Genomic DNA, 19,630 nt, shown 5'->3' on the forward strand with positions numbered 1-19,630 from the left:
GTACATATTAGTTACTATAAACATCCAATAGCTCTTTTTCCAGCTTCAAACTTTTCTCCTTGAATTCATCTCGTTCTCTCTCCAATTGTTTTTGCAACAAAATGGCCTGCGATCCTTCTTCCTGGAGAGATTCTATCTTGTCATTAAGTCTCTTCATAGTTTGACCCAGGTTGTCTACTTCATTTTGAGACCTCTCGTTCAGCTTCTCATAATTTTCAATTTTTCTGTTCAAGTCCTTGACCAGACTTTGTAGATTGAAAATGTTTTGGTTTTCATCAAACTCTTTAGTCTTCTTTTCGGCTAGCTTTTCTTCTAGAGACTTTACTCTTTCACTCCAGTGATTGGTGATATTCGTCTCCATTTCATTAGAACTTGCTTCCAATGATTTGATCTTGTTGCTCAATTGTTCATTGTAGTTACTAAGAGCCTTATTTTCTTCCACTGTCATGTTTACATGTTCCGTCAATTGAGACACCTTGTCACTGTATTCCTTGAATCTCAATTTGTCTTCCTCAATCTTGTCCTTGAAAGTTCTGACTTGTTGACGGTAATCATTCAATTCGTTAGTTAATTTGGAGACATGTGCAGGATTACTGTTGGCGTCTTCATAAATTCGCATACGAGCTTCAAGATCTTTTGTAATATCGGCAACTTTTACTTCCAGAAGCCTCTTGGACTCCAACAAATTATTTCTTTCCCGATTCAAATCCTCAACAGTTGCTTTGTAGGTTATAACCTGTTGGACGCTCGTTGCTACTTTGTGTTCCAAATCTATTTGTTTAGCATTCAGTTCATCATTGGCTTTCTTCATCTCAGTTATCATTCGATCCAGACTATGTTTCTCCTTAATTAAAGAATTTGTGGTGTTTGTTAAGGCCCTGTTTTCTTTTTGAGTGGTTTCCAATTGCATGGTTAGACTCTTTGCTCTCTTGTTTAGTTCAACTTCCTTTTCCATCTTCTCAAAGAGTTCCTTATTCAACGACTCGATTTCTCTATCCTTGTTGGCAGAAAGAGAAGAAGTGGTTGATAATCTAAAGTCTGTTTCTTGCTCAAACTTTTCCTCTAGATCCTCGTACTTGGATTTCAATTTTTTCAAGTTAAACAGACTATCAGAAAGCTCTTTCTGAAGTTCTCTGATTGTCGAATTCTGCTGTGCTACCATGAGATCCGATTTTCTATAGTTCTCTTGTGCGACACCTATTCTCTCTTGAGCAACTTGAAGCTCGCCCCTCAAGAACTCTTCACTTCTCTTGGATGCCTTCACGGCAACTTCAGCAGCCTCAAGCTTGCCATAATAGTTTTCCGACCTGGATTTGTATAGTTCCAAAGAGTCCTTCAGATCTTGATTCTGTCTTACTAGTCTGTCAATCTTTGATTTGTACTGTACAATCTCCTGTTGCTGAGATACGTGATCACCTGTTTGAAGTCTTTTCAGCTTAGTATTGGCCTCATTTAACATAGAGTTAAGACGCAAGGAATTGGCCGGTTCATCTTGGCTCATTTTGTTTAAGTCATTTGTAGAGTCCTTTAATACATTGCCAAAATCAACGGGTCTGAAGTCCTGATTGTTTAATCTGGAAGAAAGGGTTTTGTATCTAAGAAGTTCAGTTTGTAGTTCAACATTCATTGTTTCAAGCCTCTTATTGGCAGCCTTTTCTGTCTCCAATTGTATTTTAAGCTCAGAAGCGTCAACTGCTATCTTATCGGAAAGGGAAGAGCGGCTAGCTTTAATTGGAGAAGAAAGTAAGTTGTTGCTTTCGATGGGGATGCCGCTTTGTTCACTAATGGTAGAAAGCTTCGCCTTTAATTGCCTGTTATCATAAGCTTCAGATGCTAATCTTGTCTTCACAAAGTTCAGCTCATCTTCAAGAGCATGCTTTTCTGATTTCAAAACAGAGTATTTTGCCTGTTCCTCACTAAGCTGTAAATTAAGTTTGTTGACCTCAGTATCGGAAGCAGAGAAAATATTCTTTGGACTGGCTGGCGATGCGACCTTCGACTGTTGCAGCTGAAGGTTCAACTCAGCGGTTCGAACATCATAACTTTTCTTTGCCTTCAAAAGTTTGGCATTTTCCAAATCCAGTGCTTTGAGAGAAATCTTATCACGAGAGCTGTTCTCTTTTTCAATGCTTAGCTCCTTAGTCAATTCTTCTACTTTCTCCTTCAACTGCGATATCTGATCATCAAAGGCCTTCTTTCCCCTCTCAAATTTAACATCGTCAGCAATCTTGGCTTCAAGTAAAGAGTTGGCTTCTCTTGCTTCCCGCTCAAGTTTTGTATTCAAAACTAAAATGGAATTTGCTTTTTGCTTCAGAAGTTTATTCTCTTCTTTAATTGCAGTATAGTCGTCAATAGCCTTTTTCTTCTCTTGTTCAACAAGGTGTACTTGTGAAAGCCTGGACTCCAGATCCTGGGCTTTGTCTTGCAGTTCACGCTCTCTCCTTTCTAATTTCTTCTCACGTTCTGCTTGTGCAGAGACTAATTGATTAAGTTTGGCATTAACAGTATTATTCTCCTCCTTTAGTTTACTCAACTCAGCAGAGGCTTTTTCAAAACTTAAATTCTAAATACTAGGTTAGTAAACTTGATTTTCAGCAAAGTTGAAAAAAAAACGGGTAATAATTACCATTTGAAGAAACAATGTACATACAGACTCGTTAAGCTTTGACTCCAACAGGATCTTGGTGTTTTTGAGATCGGCTTCTCCTTGTTCACGGTTAGTAATGGCACCTTTAAGTGATTCAACCTCTTGCTGCAAGCTCTTCGCAGCAATCAGTTCCTGCGATAATGACTTTACTTTATCGTCCAAGGAACACTTCTGTTTTTCCATTTCAGTCAACTTTTCCAATTCTTTCTTCAAAGTCAAAAGTTCATTATTGACAATTTTACCATCATTCTCTTGCTTTTCAATTTGTTGGTTGGCATCTGATAAACTCTTCTCTAAGTCAATACTATGAGCTTTCTCATTGGCAAGTTCTTTATCCTTAGTGTTTGATAGGCTTCGTTCGGATTCTAGGGAGTTCGTCAACACGTTTATGGATTCTTCCAGTTCACTTTTGAGAACAGAAAATGAGACTTTCTCTTCTTCCAATGTAGCAACCTGTTTGATTAATGAGTCAATTCTTGTTTTCAATTTTTTCTTTTCAGCAAGTTTACGTTCTCCTTCGATCAAAGGTGTCAATCTTAACGCCAACTTGTACCATTCATCATTGCGTGAAAGATGGTAATATTCTTTGAAATTTTTAGATATAAGCCTAGCCGCTTGATGTTTTCGAAGTTTATCTACAAACTCGGATCTTTGAATAAAACCTCTGATATTCGACTGTAACCCTGTTATTGTTGAAGATAGTTTAGCGGCCTTTCTTTCTTCCAATACGGCTAGAACTCCATTTTTGAAAAACAGTTTTGTAAGACCAACCTTGAAATCATTGGGAGAAAGTTCTAACTCGTTCAATACAATTTCACAGTTACTTTTGAAGTTATTATCATTGTGTCGAATTTTGTTTTTAGACAAAAAGCCGTAGTTGGAGTAAAATTTGTCAAACGGGATTCTGTTTGGATAACCAGCTCTTGCGATTCTTATTCCTTCCAAAACACCATTGCATCTCAGCTGGTCCAAGATAAGTTTCTGGTCGAACATATTCGATGATCTTTGGTTGTTTGGTAAGATGCATCTCACGAAATGGGGGTGGGTTTGAGACAGCTGGTTTATTAGTGAGGAGAGTTGCTCTTTGTGCTTTGTGGCAACAGTCTTGGATGTCCCTTTGTTCTTTTTAGAAGGACTAGATCGTAATGAAACTGCCTTTAACTTTGAAGAAAACAGATCCACAAAGAAAGGATTCAAAGAGCTAGAAAGAACTTCAATAATATTTTCGTTCAATGGATCTTTATTCTTTCCTAACCAACCATCAACATCATAGGTCACGTCCCCTGCATAATGTTTAACAATGAAGCCATTTCTTACCTTGGTTGGCTTGTATCTAGCATTGCCATAAGGCGAATTCACCCCATCTTCTTTGATCTCAAAATTTTTGTGAAGTTTATTTAGGAATTCTTCATCAGATCCCTTAGGAATAAGACACTCTTCGTCCAGTATCGAGAAGATACCTACCCTAGAATTTGGTTTATTTTCAAGCAATTCTATGGTTGGTTTAAGATCATTGCCAAAGTCGACAAACTTCCAACTAATATTCTCCTTCACATACTCAGCCTGTTCTAAAACAAACATGTGATGATTGAAGAATTGCTGCAGCTTTTCATTGGTATAGTTAATACATAGCTGTTCGAAAGAATTTTTTTGGAATATTTCAAAACCTGCAATATCCAAAATTCCAATGAAGCTAGTGTTGGAGGATAAACCAGAATATCCGAAGTTGTTATTAATTTTATCCACTATGAAGCCGAATAAGTTCTCATAGAGGACTTTTGCCAAAGCATCAACTGAGACTTTTGCCTGCTGGGAATTCTTTTCTTGTGTCACACTCTCCCTTCCGGCTTTAACTTTGGGTTTAATGATCGCATTTTTCAATAGTTGCGGATTTTCCAACTGCAGTAACTCTTGGATTTCAGTAAATGGTGCGTCTTCCGTAGGAATTGCCTGTTTATCGCTATCAGGATTGTGATAGGTGATATTCCCCAACAGCAATATTACGGCTAGGGTCGTGAATATGTTTTTGATATCTGTCTCGGAAAAGTCACAAACCTGTAGTGCTTTCATGAGATTCTGAAAATCTTGCGAGTCATCAACATTAGGTATATCAGCATGAGAGTACTTCAAATAGTTGAAGTCAGTAATGGAATTAGTAAGTCTGTATTTTGACAGTTCTGATTGAGAAAGACCTCTAAGGAGTTGATAGAATATATGATAGTTTCTTTCTTCAGCATCTTGCTTGACAACTCTAGATTTCTCCAGTAAGTACCACTGAATACTTGCACCAGCCAAGGTTTTTTTATAGTAGTCGATGTCCATCTTGATAAACTTTCCGAATCGTGACGAATTGTTATTTTTCACTGTTTGGGCATTTCCAAATGATTCCAAGATAGGAGTTGCCTGTAGAATTTTCTCTTCAAAATCAAAGCCTTGATTTAACTCGTGAGAGGCTGTAATGGTGGTAATGTATTGAATGATTTTCTTGGTATTCTCAGTCTTACCGGCACCACTTTCACCGGTAACTAAAATGCTTTGATTTCTCTGTTCTTTCACCAGCCTCTGAATTGCGTTCTGTGCAACAGCAAAGATATGGGGTTTTGGGTTAATTGCAGAGTCACCGTCCAATTGTGGTTGTTGGTACAACGAGGACTCCATGGATTGATAATAGTCAATAGTATTTCTGTCGTAGATGTTGAGTTTCTTGTACGGATTCACAGCAACTAAGAAAAGTCCAGAATAAGTGTAGATTAGTCCATCCAGGTATCTTCTCTTTAAATTGTCCAGGACACTTGGTTCGTTCAAGTGCGTCAGCGAGGCCATGTCATCACACTTGTCAAACTTCACAGGATTGACCCGGTCGAGATGCTTCACTGTTGTTGTAAACTGTTCCCCTTCCAAAGTCTTGACCTCTATTTCAATTTCGTCATCTCCAATTGGATTCTCTGTGAGTACCCTCGCCTTCACAAACTCTTCGTCCCCGGGCTTTGGAACATATACCAGCAGAGCTTTATCTTCCTGGTCCATTCTTTGTACAAGTCGGCAATGTTACTGATTGTTGTGGGGGAAACGTTGACGTTTTTGTTTGTACCAAGGTGTTTTGGTAGTTTAGTTTGATGTTTACATTTCGTCCCTGTTTATGTTTTGCCAAATAGGGCCGTGAGAAATCGCGGCCAGGCAGATCCTGGGTGGAGGACTCGAGCGACAGTGGTAGGGGGATAGGCTGTTGGCAGACGTTCTAGAAGTAAGTAGGAGAAAGGAGTACTACAATGCTGGAGAAGACCCAGGAGTATCTGTGCAAATGAGAACAAAACAAGTTGTTCTTGAAAGGGCAGGTAAGGTCAAAAATTGGGCTCAAGATAATCTCCACAAATAAACATGTTGACCAACCAACAAAAACAACGCATACAGATGACATTTCCAAGCCAAACCCTTCTTCCAGTTCACTCAAACATTGGTGTATTTTATAAATATCGAAACTTCATATAGAGTTCTCTAAGGTAACAAAAGTATGATCTTGCTTTGGTGAATATCTTTCTGTTTAACACTTAGTAATGGCAATGGTTCAAAAAGCAAGAGTCCTAATTAACTTAAGCAGACTCAGGGAACAACTCCTCCTTCAAATCAATGCCCAACTCTTCTCTGACGTCTTTCAATTCTTCCAAGTAAGCATCGTATTGCTCCTTAGTCTCAACCTTGTGCTTCAAACCCTCAAAAACTCTGACAGCGGTGGCATAGTCGTTGACTCTTCTGCAAGCGTTCAAAGCCTTACCAATGACAGCTGGTGATGGAACTATGTCGTAAGAGAAACAGTTGTTCAAAACTCTCTAAAAGAAGCGCATGTTAGTATTCTACAACGTTGACAATCGACGGCAGTGGTTGCCAATAATCTGATTCTGACTTACCTGAACTTCGAACAAGTCGTATGCCTCATCGAACTCTTTCTCGTATCTTTGAGAGAACTCCTCGTAGGTCTCTTCGTGGTGGGCAGAGTAACTTCTGATACCAATGGCAGAGTTTAATCTGACAATGGGACTAACTTGCTTGGCAACAGTCAATCTGGTTGGGGTTCTCAGAGCCTGGCGGAAAGATCTAGCAAACATTTGGTAAAACAAGAATAATGAGGAAGTAGTTCTGTCTTGGTATGGTTTTTTGTCTAGGTTCAAGCTTGAAAACTGTAGAAAAATCGCGAGCAAGGGCTCAAAACCACAGGAGTTAGGTGGTCACAGCTGGGTCAGTTTGAAGTTCTATTGCAAGGTGAGAGGCTTGTAAGAAGCAGAGGAAATGACTGAGTGTGCTAATTTGCGTGGAAAGGTGTTTTTCCTTCTTGTTATGTCGTTTTACGATGTTTTGTTGCACTGGATGGAACTACTTGACCAATGAGAGAGGGCCATTTCTTTTTAGGTGAGCATCGGGCACATCGAATGATTTTTAAAGGCGATGACAGATGTTACTTTGGATTCTGGACTTAATGACAACTAGCGTGCCATGTTCGACTCCGAGGTGAAGTGTTTATTATATAGTACAGGATTCTTGACTTTATACAATTGTGAGCTGTTTAGATGAAGTTGAGCTTTTTGGATGTATTATGTGTGCTCCAATAACCTCTACGATGTTTTTTCATCAATCGCAGAGTTTCCGTCCACTTGACAAAATATTTCTTGTCCACTTTATTCAGATGAGCTAACTTAAGAGCCCATAAGAGTCGATATATGCTCCCTTTCTCCTCTTTAAGTGCTATCTGCAAAAGCGTGTCCACCAGAGTGATTACAGTCTTCCTTCCCAGCATGGAGTTGTTATGGGAATAAAGTTCTTGGTCTGTAACTTTCTGGAACATTCGTAGCCGTTTTATCATTGGAAGCTGCTCGTTCTTCAATAAACCTGATAGAAATGCTCTTATTAATGGGTTCGGTACTTTCATATCCTGGTCTTTTAACTTTTTCAGGTAGATCGCCCCATCCTCTATGTTTCTGATGGTGGACTGTTCTAATAAATATGCAATTGATCTTAATTTGATACGATAGCCTGCGTCTGAGTGTGATGGTGGTGGTGAACGCAAGTGTGGCTCAGATATTGTCAGTGTTTCAAGATGTCTTAGGCATTGGCCCAGAATCCTTGATTCCATTTCAGCATGTAGTTTCGAATGCTTATTGCTGTGTGGCACTGTTGAGATTAGGTCTCTGACCGTAGATTTTGTCAAAGTTTCTATGAATATGCTCAAAGGTTCCTGAGAATTTGAAAGTAAATCTTGGGGAACAAATCTAAAGAGCTTATTCGTGTAGGTGAAAATTCGGGCAGGTCCCTGTGTGGAGTATAATGCTGAGGCAAACATTCTATAACTTGAACGCTCTGAAGTGGCTTGGGTAAGAAGTTGAATGAATAATTTAACTGTGAAACTTTCTAAAAGTTGTTCAGGATCAAACCCCTTGCAGTTGGTCAGGTGTCTATTGATGGAAACTTTGTTTTGTAATTCTTGATTAGCAACGATAGAGTAAATTGATTGAAGAATATCATTCTGTAGCTGTGTATTGTTCATAACTTCTGGATTGTTCCCGAGATATTTAACCATAATAGTCACCAGAGAGCTTGGAAAAAATTCTAGTCTAGGATGGGCAGAAAAAACTTTAATTAGCTGAGGATAATGCTTCGCATCAATCTTACCTGCTGGAAAAAGTCTATCAATGAGCACTTTCAACAGTGACTGAACGTCGGACTGACATCTATGATAAGTCTCAGTGAAAAATTTGGTGTCATCATTGCAAAATGGATGCTTCAAACAGTAAACCAAAACCCTGGATTGGGTAGCCGCAGATAAGTCGTTAAACACATATTTCATGTAATGCCTCAAAAGCACGGTGCCTGAAAGTTTTAGTAGCTTATCAGTCATATGTTCCGTAATGGTGCGGTTATTCATTAAGTCTTTGTGCCGATTTTTAAGAATCTTCATCAAGTGTTGGACGGTCTTGGTGCTTGAACTAGTATGGATCAGATACCACCAATCTTGCTTTCCGATGGTGGCATTATCTAAGAGTGTGGTCAAATGGTTGATATTGTCATAAAGTTTGGGAACTAGCTGAGATATGACTCCCGGATGGTTCATCAAGCCCGATGATGTTAACTTTTCTGTCAGATCGCCATGACTAACCTCCTCAAATTGCATCCTCTTTTTTAGCAATTCTAAAGTATTGAAAGGATGCACCACACAATCCTCAAGTTCCATTAATTCATCCAATGTTGTAATTGATTGCAAATTGTTGTTCAACTGGAAAACGTCTACAAGTTCAGTCTCCAACGAAATTTCTTGCAGAATCTGTCTTATCATAGAGCTAGAAGAATATTCTAGGTACTTACTCAATAACTGGTAGTACAAGAACCGATTATTCAAATCGTTTTCACAGTATTGAAATATTTTGCCAAATAACTCAAAAATTGAGTTGATATTCAAGCCAGAGGCCCTTATGATCAGTGTGCTATTATGATACCATTCCATGTCAAGCAGTTTACAGATGAGTTTGTATAACATGGCGTCGTCAATATTGTTTGCAATCTTCAAGTAACAATGAAGTAATAGATCCAGCTTAATAAAACTGTTTGGATTCTCCTTTTCATTAAAATCTAAAAGAAGTTGGAGCTGATAGTGAGGATCGAGAGTAGTCTGAAACTTGTGCTTGAGCTCTTTAGGGAGAGCTCTGTAGGTATTAATTTTGGATAGATAATTGACATAATTAATGTCATTCAAGTGAAAAAGCTCTTGTTGTAGAGAATTGTTTTTCATTATGCTCTTAATGCGATTAGAAGTCGACCTCTTCGATGCAAGTTGGATACTGGAGTCTGCATCATCTTCAAGCTTTGGAAAAATCAAATTGTCAATCCTTTTCAGAGTGAAATTTATCAATGAATGAGTTAAGGTTGCTTTTGGCCTGTTATTCAGATTAACGTTGCTGTCAAACTCTTTCAACTTGTGATGACTTTTGTACCGTTGGGTTATCTTGAACGGCACCATTTTATAGATGGATATGTGCCTGAACGATAACCGTTGCACTATCATCTTGTTTGATTATAATTATTTGTTCTCTATTGGCTCAATCGTAACATAACAGGATATAAATAGTCTGATCCAAAGTAACTTAATTAAAGGTGGTTTGGTAGAGGGAGATTTACTCCAAGCTTTTTATTTTGATAAGTGAAAACCTCGAAAAATCTGCCGGGGAAAATTATTTAGTTAGAGAGGAATATATAATCTATGGAGCTGTACCTCACTTCGATACGAAATGGGGTAAGCACAATTACAGTCCATTTTCCTTTAATATCTTCAGTTTATTCTTGAGATCTTGCTCGTTCGTCTCAATCCATTTGAGACTCTCGAGGTGCGTGTTCAGCAGTTGCAAGATATCTTCAACTGTATTATTTTCATTGTCATCAACGTCGGGTCCAGCAGTGGTATCGTTAGTTAGTGTCTTATTGAAGGTATCGCTGATGTTATTAATCTCGTTAACTAGTGATGACAAGTTTCCTCCTAGGAAGTCCAACCTGTCTTCCAATAATTCTGCTGTGTGAAATGCTCTTTCCCTTATTTGATCATTAGTGAGAAGTGGCTCGCTTCCCGTTCCATTAGACTGAACATTGGATTTTTCAAAATTCCTAGAGGACACTGAAGAAAGAAGAGACTCTGCTTGAGCATTGTAGCCATCCAATAACGCCTCAAGCTCATCCTGCTGTCCCTCGATATATGTTAGATTTTGATCTATCTTTTGTTGCGTTTGCTCCACTAAAGCAGCATCATTATAGAGTTGGGTTAGCTTCTCTCCTGAGGAAACTAAGATCGAATCCCATGTATTTATATCTTTAGCATACTTTTCAAAGGTTGATGTTGCTGTTGTCAATTGGTTTGTCCACTTTGTAATTAAATCCTCCAAAGTCTTATTTTTGATTGACATTGGTTTAGCTTGTATATCCTGGGTTTTTACGTTGACTTGTTTATCTGAGGTCTCAGCTGTTTCACTCTTTGACTCAGTTTTGCCAAAGCTGAAACCTGAAGTAGTAGAAGAGGCTGATTTAGTCTCTTGAGTTTTATCTTTGGAAGTGTCATCAGTTTTCGTAGTTGAAGAAGCTCCAAAGGAAAATGCAGGCTTCGAATCATCTTTACTTTTGTCACTGGTCTTTTCTTCTGGTTTTGCACCAAAGGAGACAGATGGTTTATTGTCTTGTTTTACCTCAGTTTTGGCTCCAAAAGAGAATGAGGGCTTATCGTCTTTCTTTTCGTCAGTTTTGGCACCAAATGAAAATGCGGGTTTGTCATCCTTCTTCTCGTCAGGTTTAGCACCAAATGAAAATGCTGGCTTGTCATCTTTCTTTCCGTCGGCCTTAGCTCCAAAAGAAAATGCTGGTTTGTCATCTTTCTTCTCATCAGTTTTGGCACCGAATGAAAATGCTGGCTTGTCATCTTTCTTCTCATCAGTTTTGGCACCGAATGAAAATGCTGGCTTGTCATCTTTCTTCTCATCAGTTTTGGCACCGAATGAGAATGCTGGTTTGTCGTCCTTCTTTTCGTCCGGTTTAGCACCAAATGAGAATGCTGGTTTGTCGTCCTTCTTTTCGTTAGTTTTGGCACCAAATGAGAATGCGGGTTTGTCATCTTTCTTCTCGTCAGGTTTAGCACCAAATGAAAAAGCTGGTTTGTCATCCTTTTTCTCGTCAGCCTTAGCTCCAAATGAAAATCCTGCACTCGTATCCTTTTTTTCACCAGACTGTGCTCCAAACGAAAACGCACTTGGCTTGCTATCACTCTGCTGGACACTGCTACTGGCCCCGAAACTTAGTGCGGGCTTACTGGCAGTAGCACCCCCAGAATTAGACCCCAAAGAGAAGGCTGGCTTATCATTCTTTTCTTCAGGTTTGTTGCCAAAGCTAAATGCCGGTTTTGCATCCGAATTGCCAACCGGGTTGGAATTGAAGGAAAACCCAGTAGCTGCAGGTTTATCTGTAGTTTGGGTGGCAGTGGCACCAAACCCGAAAGAAGGTTTATCTGACTGTTGCGCACCACCGAAACCAAAAGCGGGTTTAGCTGCAGAACTTTCAGTGGCCGGCTTGTTGCCAAAGAGACTGTTACTGCCTCCATCGGTCTTGGTAGCGCCTGAACCAAACGAAAAAGCACCACTGGGATTATTGTTTCCTCCAAAAGACGCGGTCGTGTTTGATGCTGTTGAGGCCGCAGGCGCTTGACCAAAACTAAACGCTTTTGATGTATTGTTTGTAGGGGCTGTTGCGTTGTTAGAAGCTGGCTGGTTGTTCCCAAAGGAAAAAGCACCTGTTGATCCAGTGTTAGATCCACCTGCGGCATTCCCTTGAGCTGCGGAGCCAAAAATTGATCCTTGGTTTGAGCTCTGTGTACCAAATAAAGATGAATTGGCCTTAGCTCCGTCAGCAGGAGCGTTTGCTTGTCCAAAGGGGCCTCCAGACGACGTTTGCGTGTTGTTGGCATTACTAGTATTGGCAGGCTGATTTCCAAACAATGAGGGCTTGGAGGCGTTCTGGGAGTTACCAAATGAGAACCCTGTATTTCCTTGGCCAGAGCCTGAGAAACTGAACCCTGATCCAGACATTATCAATACCTTGGGTTATTAGTAGTGTCCGTTATTTTTCTGTTTAGGTTACGATTTTGCCAGATTTTTTGGGAGGAGGGAAACAAAAGAACCAGTGCTACACGACCTTTAAGTGCCATCAGGCATCCTGTTTTCTCGACCTCATCTCATCACATCCGTCAGTCTGAGCTTTCAGTTCTCAGTTTTCGATTGACTCTTGCCCTGCTGCGCGCACACCATACCCTGGCTCCCTCTCATGCTTCTGGCGTTACCCCGGGAATCGTACATCCATGCCGCGAATCCCGGACAGGACTCAGACGGATTTCACTATTCCTAGTGGGCACAACCTCCATATATAAGGATACTTCTGCCCCCTAGCTTAAGTGCCTCTATTTTGTCAGTAACAACTTTCAATTACACAAACAAACAATGGTTAAGTTAATTTTGGTGCGTCACGGTCAGAGTGACTGGAATGAAAAGAACCTCTTCACCGGATGGGTCGATGTCAGATTGTCTCCAACTGGAGAGAAGGAGGCAGCCAGAGCCGGTGAATTGTTGAAGGAGAAGAACATTCACCCTGACATTCTGTACACATCCAAGCTGAGCAGAGCCATCCAAACCGCCAACATCGCTTTGGACAAGGCCGACAGATTGTCCATTCCCGTCGTGAGATCCTGGAGATTGAACGAGAGACACTACGGTGCTCTTCAAGGAAAGGACAAGGCTGAGACCTTGGAGAAGTACGGAGCTGAGAAGTTCCAGACCTGGAGACGTTCTTTTGACATTCCTCCACCTGAGATTGAGGATGATTCTGAGTTCTCCCAAGCCAACGATGAGAGATACAACGACGTTGATCCAAACGTTTTGCCAAAGACTGAGTCATTGGCCCTTGTCATTGACAGATTGTTGCCATACTGGCAAGATACCATTGCCAAGTCTCTTCTGGAGGGTAAGGACGTCATGATCGCTGCCCACGGTAACTCCCTTAGAGCTTTGGTTAAGCATTTGGACAAGATTTCTGATGCTGATATTGCTGGTTTGAACATCCCAACCGGTATTCCATTGGTCTACGAGTTGGACGAGCGTTTGAACAAGACCAAGGAAGCTTACTACTTGGATCCAAAGGCTGCTGAGGAGGGAGCCAAGAAGGTTGCTGCTCAAGGCCAAAAGAAATAGGTTTCTTAGTAAGTAATAAGGTGAATATATTAACTGTTCATAGTGTTATTGTTGGTGTGAATAAGGGGTGATTTTAATAGAAGACAACACAACACATCTTGGGGATTTTAGGTCATATTGGCTGAATTATTGTGAGGAAATTCACCTAGTTACTTCAATGAATAACCACCAAATGATAAAAAAAAAGTACTTTTTGAGTTATTTCAGAATACCATACATTGACCATATTGCTTTGTGGAACAACTGATATTGAATTTCGTTTATATAATAGAGTTGTTTTGCAAGTAATAAACAACTAAGAAGAAGAAATTCACGAAAAGTCCGTGATAGTTTAGTGGTAGAACCACCGCTTGTCGCGCGGTAGACCGGGGTTCAATTCCCCGTCGCGGAGTTTTTTTTGTCATTGATATTCCCTCTTACCAGACGAAATCTACCAACCCAAATCCTTCTGCTCTTATAATAAATAATTGATGAGTACAAATCCTATAATCTACTATGCCTCCAATTGCTTACTTTGCTCCCTAGCAAGTCTCTTTTTCTCCTTTTCTTCCTTCCGGTTGTACTTGACATCCTCAGGGTTGAATCCTCCCTCCGATGAGCCCCAGTATGCCCACTCCGGAGTTGGAGCTAGGTAATCCATATGTGTGAACTTTTCACCGGATTCAAGTAACAGGAAAAACTTTTTATAGTCAATATGAGTGTACCATTGGTCGTTGATGTAATATCTCTTCGAGGCAATCAAAATACAGCATGAATGAGCATGTTCGGCAGCAATTCCGTACTCCAAACCTCTGGAATTAAGCTCATCATTCAAAGATCTTACAAAATTTTGACATTCCTCATAGAAGGGGATGTTTTGCATTGTCAAAGGATTTCCATTTCCAGAGGATGATCCGCAGAAGGTTGCACCTTTGATTTCAATCAATGAGGGCAATGCGCTCTCCACCATGTCAGCATATCCCTTGAAATCACCCATATTAAATCCTTTCACAAGAGTCAACCTAAAGACAGTTCTTTGGTGGGATTGCACAGTTCTAATGATGTTCAAACACTCATGAAGCCTTTCCCAATAGTTTCTGAACAATGGACGGTCGATCCTTTTCAGTTCATCCTTACTAGATGCATCAATGGAAACGTACAGTTGCGTGACTTTGTTCAGAGTTCTAAGTTGGTCAGGGTGCTGGGCATTGCACACCAAAAATGAGGAAATAGCTTTGCATGCAGCATTTGTAAGAACTCATTAATGTAGGGATAAAAAAATAGGGCTCTCCGACAAGAGACAAAGCACAATGACGCACAGTGAAGGCTTCATTGAATCGATCACTAACTATGCCTGGAACACCTCTCATTTGTTTGATTTTCTTGTAATGACCTTCAAGAGCTCCATTCAGAATGTCTTCTGGCTGATCAACTTGCCATCTCCAGGTCGTCCCGACAGGGTTAGAACCATGTCTCCAACAAAAAACACATTTGTTGGAACAAGATAATGACGGAGTCGTTTCCATGCACAGATGAGACCTAATTCCGTAGAAGGCAAACTTGTAACACGATCCCCTTCCTCGCAAGGCTGATTTAGTCCACCTACAGATCTTGACCCCTGAATGCGAGCCAACAACAGTGTAACCCTGTTTGGTTAATGATTTGAAAGTTGGAGAGTCTTTTGCTACCATTTCTTTTTTCTCAGTGACCTGGGCAATTTCATTCTCTTCCTTCGTTTTGGCGATCATTCTTCCCATGTCTTCAACATCTACCAACGTATCGTCCGATACATCAGCGTCATCATCGTCGTAATCGTTATTTGAATCACGGATAGTCGCTTCTGGTTCATTCTCCGTTAACATAGGGTCGTCATCCTTCAGAGTTTCATCAAAAATATCTATCCATTCGTTTATCTTTGGTTCACCTCCAGTTTTGATGCATATAGTTCCTAAGGGGAAAATTCTTCGGGCTCCCAACTTACTGAGCCATTTGTCAACCAGTTTTGCCTGGTAGCAAAACTTCTCAGCCCAAGACTCCGAATCACCAAGACCTAGAACTGTGAACCCTGCTAGTTTCTTCAATGGGAATTTGTCAATTCTGAAGTCGTTGGAAGTTTCCTCCAAAGATTCCAAAAAGTAGTCCAAAGGAGAATCTGTGTCATAAGAGGGAAGGACTAAAATGTAAACCAGATTCTTCAAATCTGGTGTGTTCACAAAATAGTCTTCTAAATCGTTCACATCTTCGTCCATGTTTAAAAGCTGTGGTTTATTTGTGGCAATCTCAGATAATTTTCCGTGTAAAGTAGTGGCCGCTTTGGCTGAAGATCCAGTTAAAGAAGAGTAAAAAATGATAAAATTAGAGTCTAACAGACTATGACTAGTGGCAGTCAATCCCTCTTTGAACTTTGGGGAGCTGGGTTTATTAGCTTTGAAAATTTTTGGGACTCTTTTCTTCCTCTGTTTAGTGTCATCTTTCCTCTTGAAAGTTGATGATTGCTTATTCTTATTGAAAGTTCTATTCAGTTTGACAGCTCCATTTGCTAAAATTTCGTATGAGGCTTCATCCTTAGCCGGAGATGGGATAGTTCTTTCGGGTGATTTGGTATGGCCACAAGCCGAAGTAGTAGACCGAGATGTAGAAGGTTGAGTGGAGGAGCTTTGCAACAAACAGTACAAGACCGCTGCTAAGCAAACAATGCTAATCCTTCCTCCAGTTGCAAGGTAGCAAACCAGGGCACTAACCAGTATCAAGTGGTTGATTAGAGCCATGAGAGTGTAGATGGGATTGATTTTTTTTTTCCACACGAATTTGTGCAGGAAATGATATATAATTGATTATGTAATAGTAATGTGAACCAATGAAGGTCGGATGAAGGTAAGCCAAGGCATAAGTCAGTATGGAGACAGTTGAAGCACTCGTGGAGTGAACTCCCAAAAATTTTGTCTTATAGATTATGCTGGGACTGCTCGTGGCATCATAAGGGATTCTGGGTGTGTTATGGTTGGCGTTGAGGAACTGTGAGGAAAAGTCTTTGAAGACAGAAAAGGGAACTAGCTCGGCACTCACCCAAACAGAGCCCTGTCGCTTCATTCCAAGCTCAATGGTCCATGGTCCATGGTCCATGCTTTGGAAGTGACAACTATGAATGTGTAAGTCGAATGTCGGGGCCGGACATTGTTCAGGGGGTCTACCTTAATTTGGTGAAGCTTAGAAGAAAAGGTTTTCTATTTGCTATCCACAAATTTATTTCACTGAAAGAAATATTTCAGACAGTCAGAAATCAATGATCCCTTCTAAGTGTTGGTGAACTGGCTGTCCTGTGTGCTACCATAACCAGCTCAGTGAACCAAAAAAAAAAAAAAACGAAAACAGTGAATGGTAATCACATGAGTATGCTTGGTTGCGTTCATTGTAGAAGACTTTGGCTTTGAGTGGTCTACATGATAGCAAACGTTGGTCCTATTGTTGAAAAGTTTTGAACAACTGATCTTGTGGGATCAAACGCATCTCATCCCCCACTTTACTCGGTTGATTTTTCAACCGAACACCTACCTCATCGCTCCTGATGTACCATACATAACAGCACAGATCTTTCCCTTGAGAACTATCACAATGCCCATAGACTTGCACCCAGGGAAACGTATCTGTCAGGTTGTCAAACTTAAACCTGAATTCTACGACGAGTACGTCAAAGTTCACGCAGCTGTTTGGCCTTCAGTCCTGGAATTACTCTCCAAATATCACATTGAAGATTACTCCATTTTCTATCTGGAGCAGTATAATTTATTGATTGCTACAATGAAATATCTGGGCGACGACTATGAAGCAGATTGTGCCAAGATGGTAGAAGAAGACGCAAATCTCAAATGGTGGAAAATGACGGATGAAATGCAAGAGTCTCTGGTTGCCGGAAGTCTGGGCAGTGCTGACAGTAAAGGTTGGTGGCTAAACGTGCCAGAGGTGTTTAGGCATGACCACTAACGCCTGAGGAATCTGGAGTATCTGTCCCAGATACGGCAGATGCTGGACAGTATCAATGCGTTGTTGTGGAAAGTATTTACTGGAACTTCGTTCTCCGACATTTGCGACAGGAATAGTAGGACGTAGTCCACGTTAGGGCTGGAAATTAGGTCTAAAAGAGGATTAAAGTAGACTTTGTTTAGAGTATGAATGGCATGATATAAGAAAGCTTGTAGGTTACCTTGGAAGAATTCTAGAGGTGATAAGGTTAACTTTTCAGAGATGGGACCATGACATAGTTGATAGCAGATCAACCAGGACCCTTTAGAATACGGGTGAAACAGCCAGATCTGGATCGCAAGGGACAGTATCCAGTAGAATGGAACTGTTGACAGGCTGAGATATTGCTCTAGTTTGAGTTTCAGGAAAGAGACGAACCAATATCTGAACCATGGCAAAACCAGTGAAAGATGATACCGATGATCCACCAGATCCTCGACCTGAACTGCGCTTACAGTAAAAGGATTGGAAGAGTAAACGATAAACTCGTTTGAATTGACCAATTGGAACGTCCGTAGAGTCATGATACTGGGTATCAGAAACGCTATAACGAAGGTAATCATGGCAGATCAGATGTTCCCCGTTGAACCGTTTGAAGTATGTTTACAAAGAGCGGGGGTAAGATCCAGACAACCGAGATGAGGGTGGAACATCCAGCATCCATTAGGGTGGAAAGGAAGAGCAACTATTCTGTGGAAGTTCTTAGGCACTGCAGAGTTTACACTCCTTCTGCGTTGATTTCAGAAGTCCTCCCACTACTTCTCTCTGTCAACTGGACCTTACAAATCTCCCCCTCCACTTCCTCGGTGAAATCTTCGGATGCCTGAAAAATGCCACCTGTCTCCAATTTCCCCCTTACCTCACCTGCCAGATCTTTCCACGCTGCTGCTGCCTTGCAACCAAATTGACTGGTTAAAGCCACGCCTATCATATAACGACTTGATGTCGTTCTCAAATCTGCCCTAAGTCTTTCACTTTCTCCGGGTTGCCAGTCCTATACTTTTCTCCGTAGAGTACCCAATTTTCGGCCTCCGGATCCGGAGTTTTTCTTACATCATTTCAATGCCCCTCTCTGGATCTTTAATTTCGTGCAACTAACTCGCAAATACTAGCAGCTGGGGTCAACGTCGCGCAGTATTGAGACTTTGTTGTCCCTCCCCTCCTAAACGAGTTTTTGCTCAAAGTTCGGCCTAATTTCTCTTTTCTCTTCTTCCTCTTCCTCTTACACTCCCACTAAACCCATTTGCGCCCACCATGCAACGTATCCGCTGTTTCAGCACATCCCAGGTCACCCGCAACTACGCCTCCACCATCAAGAACCTCCAGGTCAACTCCTCGACGAAGGTGATTTTCCAGGGTTTCACCGGTAAACAGGGTACTTTCCACGCGCAACAAGCTATTGACTATGGCACCCAAGTGGTCGGAGGTACTAACCCCAAGAAGGCCGGCCAATTGCACTTGGGACTCCCTGTCTTCAAGAATGTTGCTGATGCCGTCAGACAGGCTGGTGCTACTGCTTCTGGAATCTTTGTGCCCCCTTCTATCGCTGCTGCAGCAATTGAGGAGGCCGTAGAAGCTGAGATCCCCCTGGCTGTTTGTATCACGGAAGGTATTCCTCAACATGACATGTTGAGAGTGGCTGACATACTTAAATCTCAGTCGAAAACTAGACTTGTGGGACCTAACTGTCCTGGAATCATCGCTCCGGAACAGTGCAAGATTGGTATCATGCCAGGTTTCATCCACAAGAAGGGTAAGATTGGAATTGTCTCCAAATCTGGTACATTGACTTACGAGGCCGTCTCTCAAACCACAAACGTTGGTCTAGGTCAAAACTTGGTCATTGGTGTCGGTGGTGATTCGATTCCAGGTACTAACCTGTTGGAGGTCGTCAATCTCTATTTGAACGACCCGGAAGTTGAAGGTATTATTATGATTGGTGAAATTGGTGGAACCGCTGAGATTGAAGCCGCTGAACTGATCAAACAACACAACAGCACCGTCTCCGTTCCAAAGCCGTTTGTCTCTTTCATCGCTGGTGTCACCGCTCCTCCGGGCAGAAGAATGGGTCACGCTGGAGCCATCATTTCTGGTGGTAAGGGTGATGCTAAGTCTAAGATTGCTGCTCTGGAGTCTGCAGGTGTCATTGTTTCCCCATCTCCAGGAAGACTAGGTAAACTGTTGTACGATGACTTCGTTAACAAAAATCTAATTTAGAAGATCATAT

General features: G+C 41.1%; 7 protein-coding genes across 7 annotated transcripts; 3 read left to right on the top strand and 4 right to left on the bottom strand.

Annotated features, from left to right (window-relative positions):
* Positions 1-7: 7 nt before the first annotated feature.
* PAS_chr3_0823 (Type II myosin heavy chain, required for wild-type cytokinesis and cell separation) lies at positions 8-5,674 on the bottom strand (the record flags this gene model as incomplete). Its single annotated transcript, XM_002493010.1, has 2 exons — positions 8-2,563; positions 2,651-5,674. 2 exons carry the CDS (start codon positions 5,672-5,674, stop codon positions 8-10), a joined length of 5,580 nt encoding a protein of 1,859 aa, XP_002493055.1.
* Positions 5,675-6,237: 563 nt separating this feature from the next.
* On the bottom strand, positions 6,238-6,750 carry PAS_chr3_0824 (Subunit VI of cytochrome c oxidase; the record flags this gene model as incomplete). Its single annotated transcript, XM_002493011.1, has 2 exons — positions 6,238-6,474; positions 6,553-6,750. The coding sequence occupies 2 exons, from the start codon at positions 6,748-6,750 to the stop codon at positions 6,238-6,240; spliced, it is 435 nt and encodes a 144-aa protein (XP_002493056.1).
* Positions 6,751-7,205: 455 nt separating this feature from the next.
* PAS_chr3_1224 (uncharacterized protein) lies at positions 7,206-9,695 on the bottom strand (the record flags this gene model as incomplete). Its single annotated transcript, XM_002493012.1, has 1 exon — positions 7,206-9,695. The coding sequence occupies one exon, from the start codon at positions 9,693-9,695 to the stop codon at positions 7,206-7,208; it is 2,490 nt and encodes an 829-aa protein (XP_002493057.1).
* A 238-nt stretch (positions 9,696-9,933) lies between these two features.
* PAS_chr3_0825 (Essential component of the nuclear pore complex, which mediates nuclear import and export) lies at positions 9,934-12,249 on the bottom strand (the record flags this gene model as incomplete). Its single annotated transcript, XM_002493013.1, has 1 exon — positions 9,934-12,249. One exon carries the CDS (start codon positions 12,247-12,249, stop codon positions 9,934-9,936), a length of 2,316 nt encoding a protein of 771 aa, XP_002493058.1.
* Positions 12,250-12,657: 408 nt separating this feature from the next.
* Positions 12,658-13,404, top strand: PAS_chr3_0826 (Tetrameric phosphoglycerate mutase; the record flags this gene model as incomplete). The annotated part of the gene is made up of 1 exon (XM_002493014.1): positions 12,658-13,404. The coding sequence occupies one exon, from the start codon at positions 12,658-12,660 to the stop codon at positions 13,402-13,404; it is 747 nt and encodes a 248-aa protein (XP_002493059.1).
* A 3,591-nt stretch (positions 13,405-16,995) lies between these two features.
* PAS_chr3_0829 (Hypothetical protein) lies at positions 16,996-17,364 on the top strand (the record flags this gene model as incomplete). Its single annotated transcript, XM_002493015.1, has 1 exon — positions 16,996-17,364. The coding sequence occupies one exon, from the start codon at positions 16,996-16,998 to the stop codon at positions 17,362-17,364; it is 369 nt and encodes a 122-aa protein (XP_002493060.1).
* Positions 17,365-18,657: 1,293 nt separating this feature from the next.
* Positions 18,658-19,620, top strand: PAS_chr3_0831 (Alpha subunit of succinyl-CoA ligase; the record flags this gene model as incomplete). Its single annotated transcript, XM_002493016.1, has 1 exon — positions 18,658-19,620. One exon carries the CDS (start codon positions 18,658-18,660, stop codon positions 19,618-19,620), a length of 963 nt encoding a protein of 320 aa, XP_002493061.1.
* Between the last annotated feature and the right edge of the window lie 10 nt (positions 19,621-19,630).

The sequence above is a fragment of the Komagataella phaffii genome, chromosome 3, assembly GCF_000027005.1.
Source record: "Komagataella phaffii GS115 chromosome 3, complete sequence".
Taxonomy (NCBI): Eukaryota; Fungi; Ascomycota; class Pichiomycetes; order Pichiales; family Pichiaceae; genus Komagataella; species Komagataella phaffii.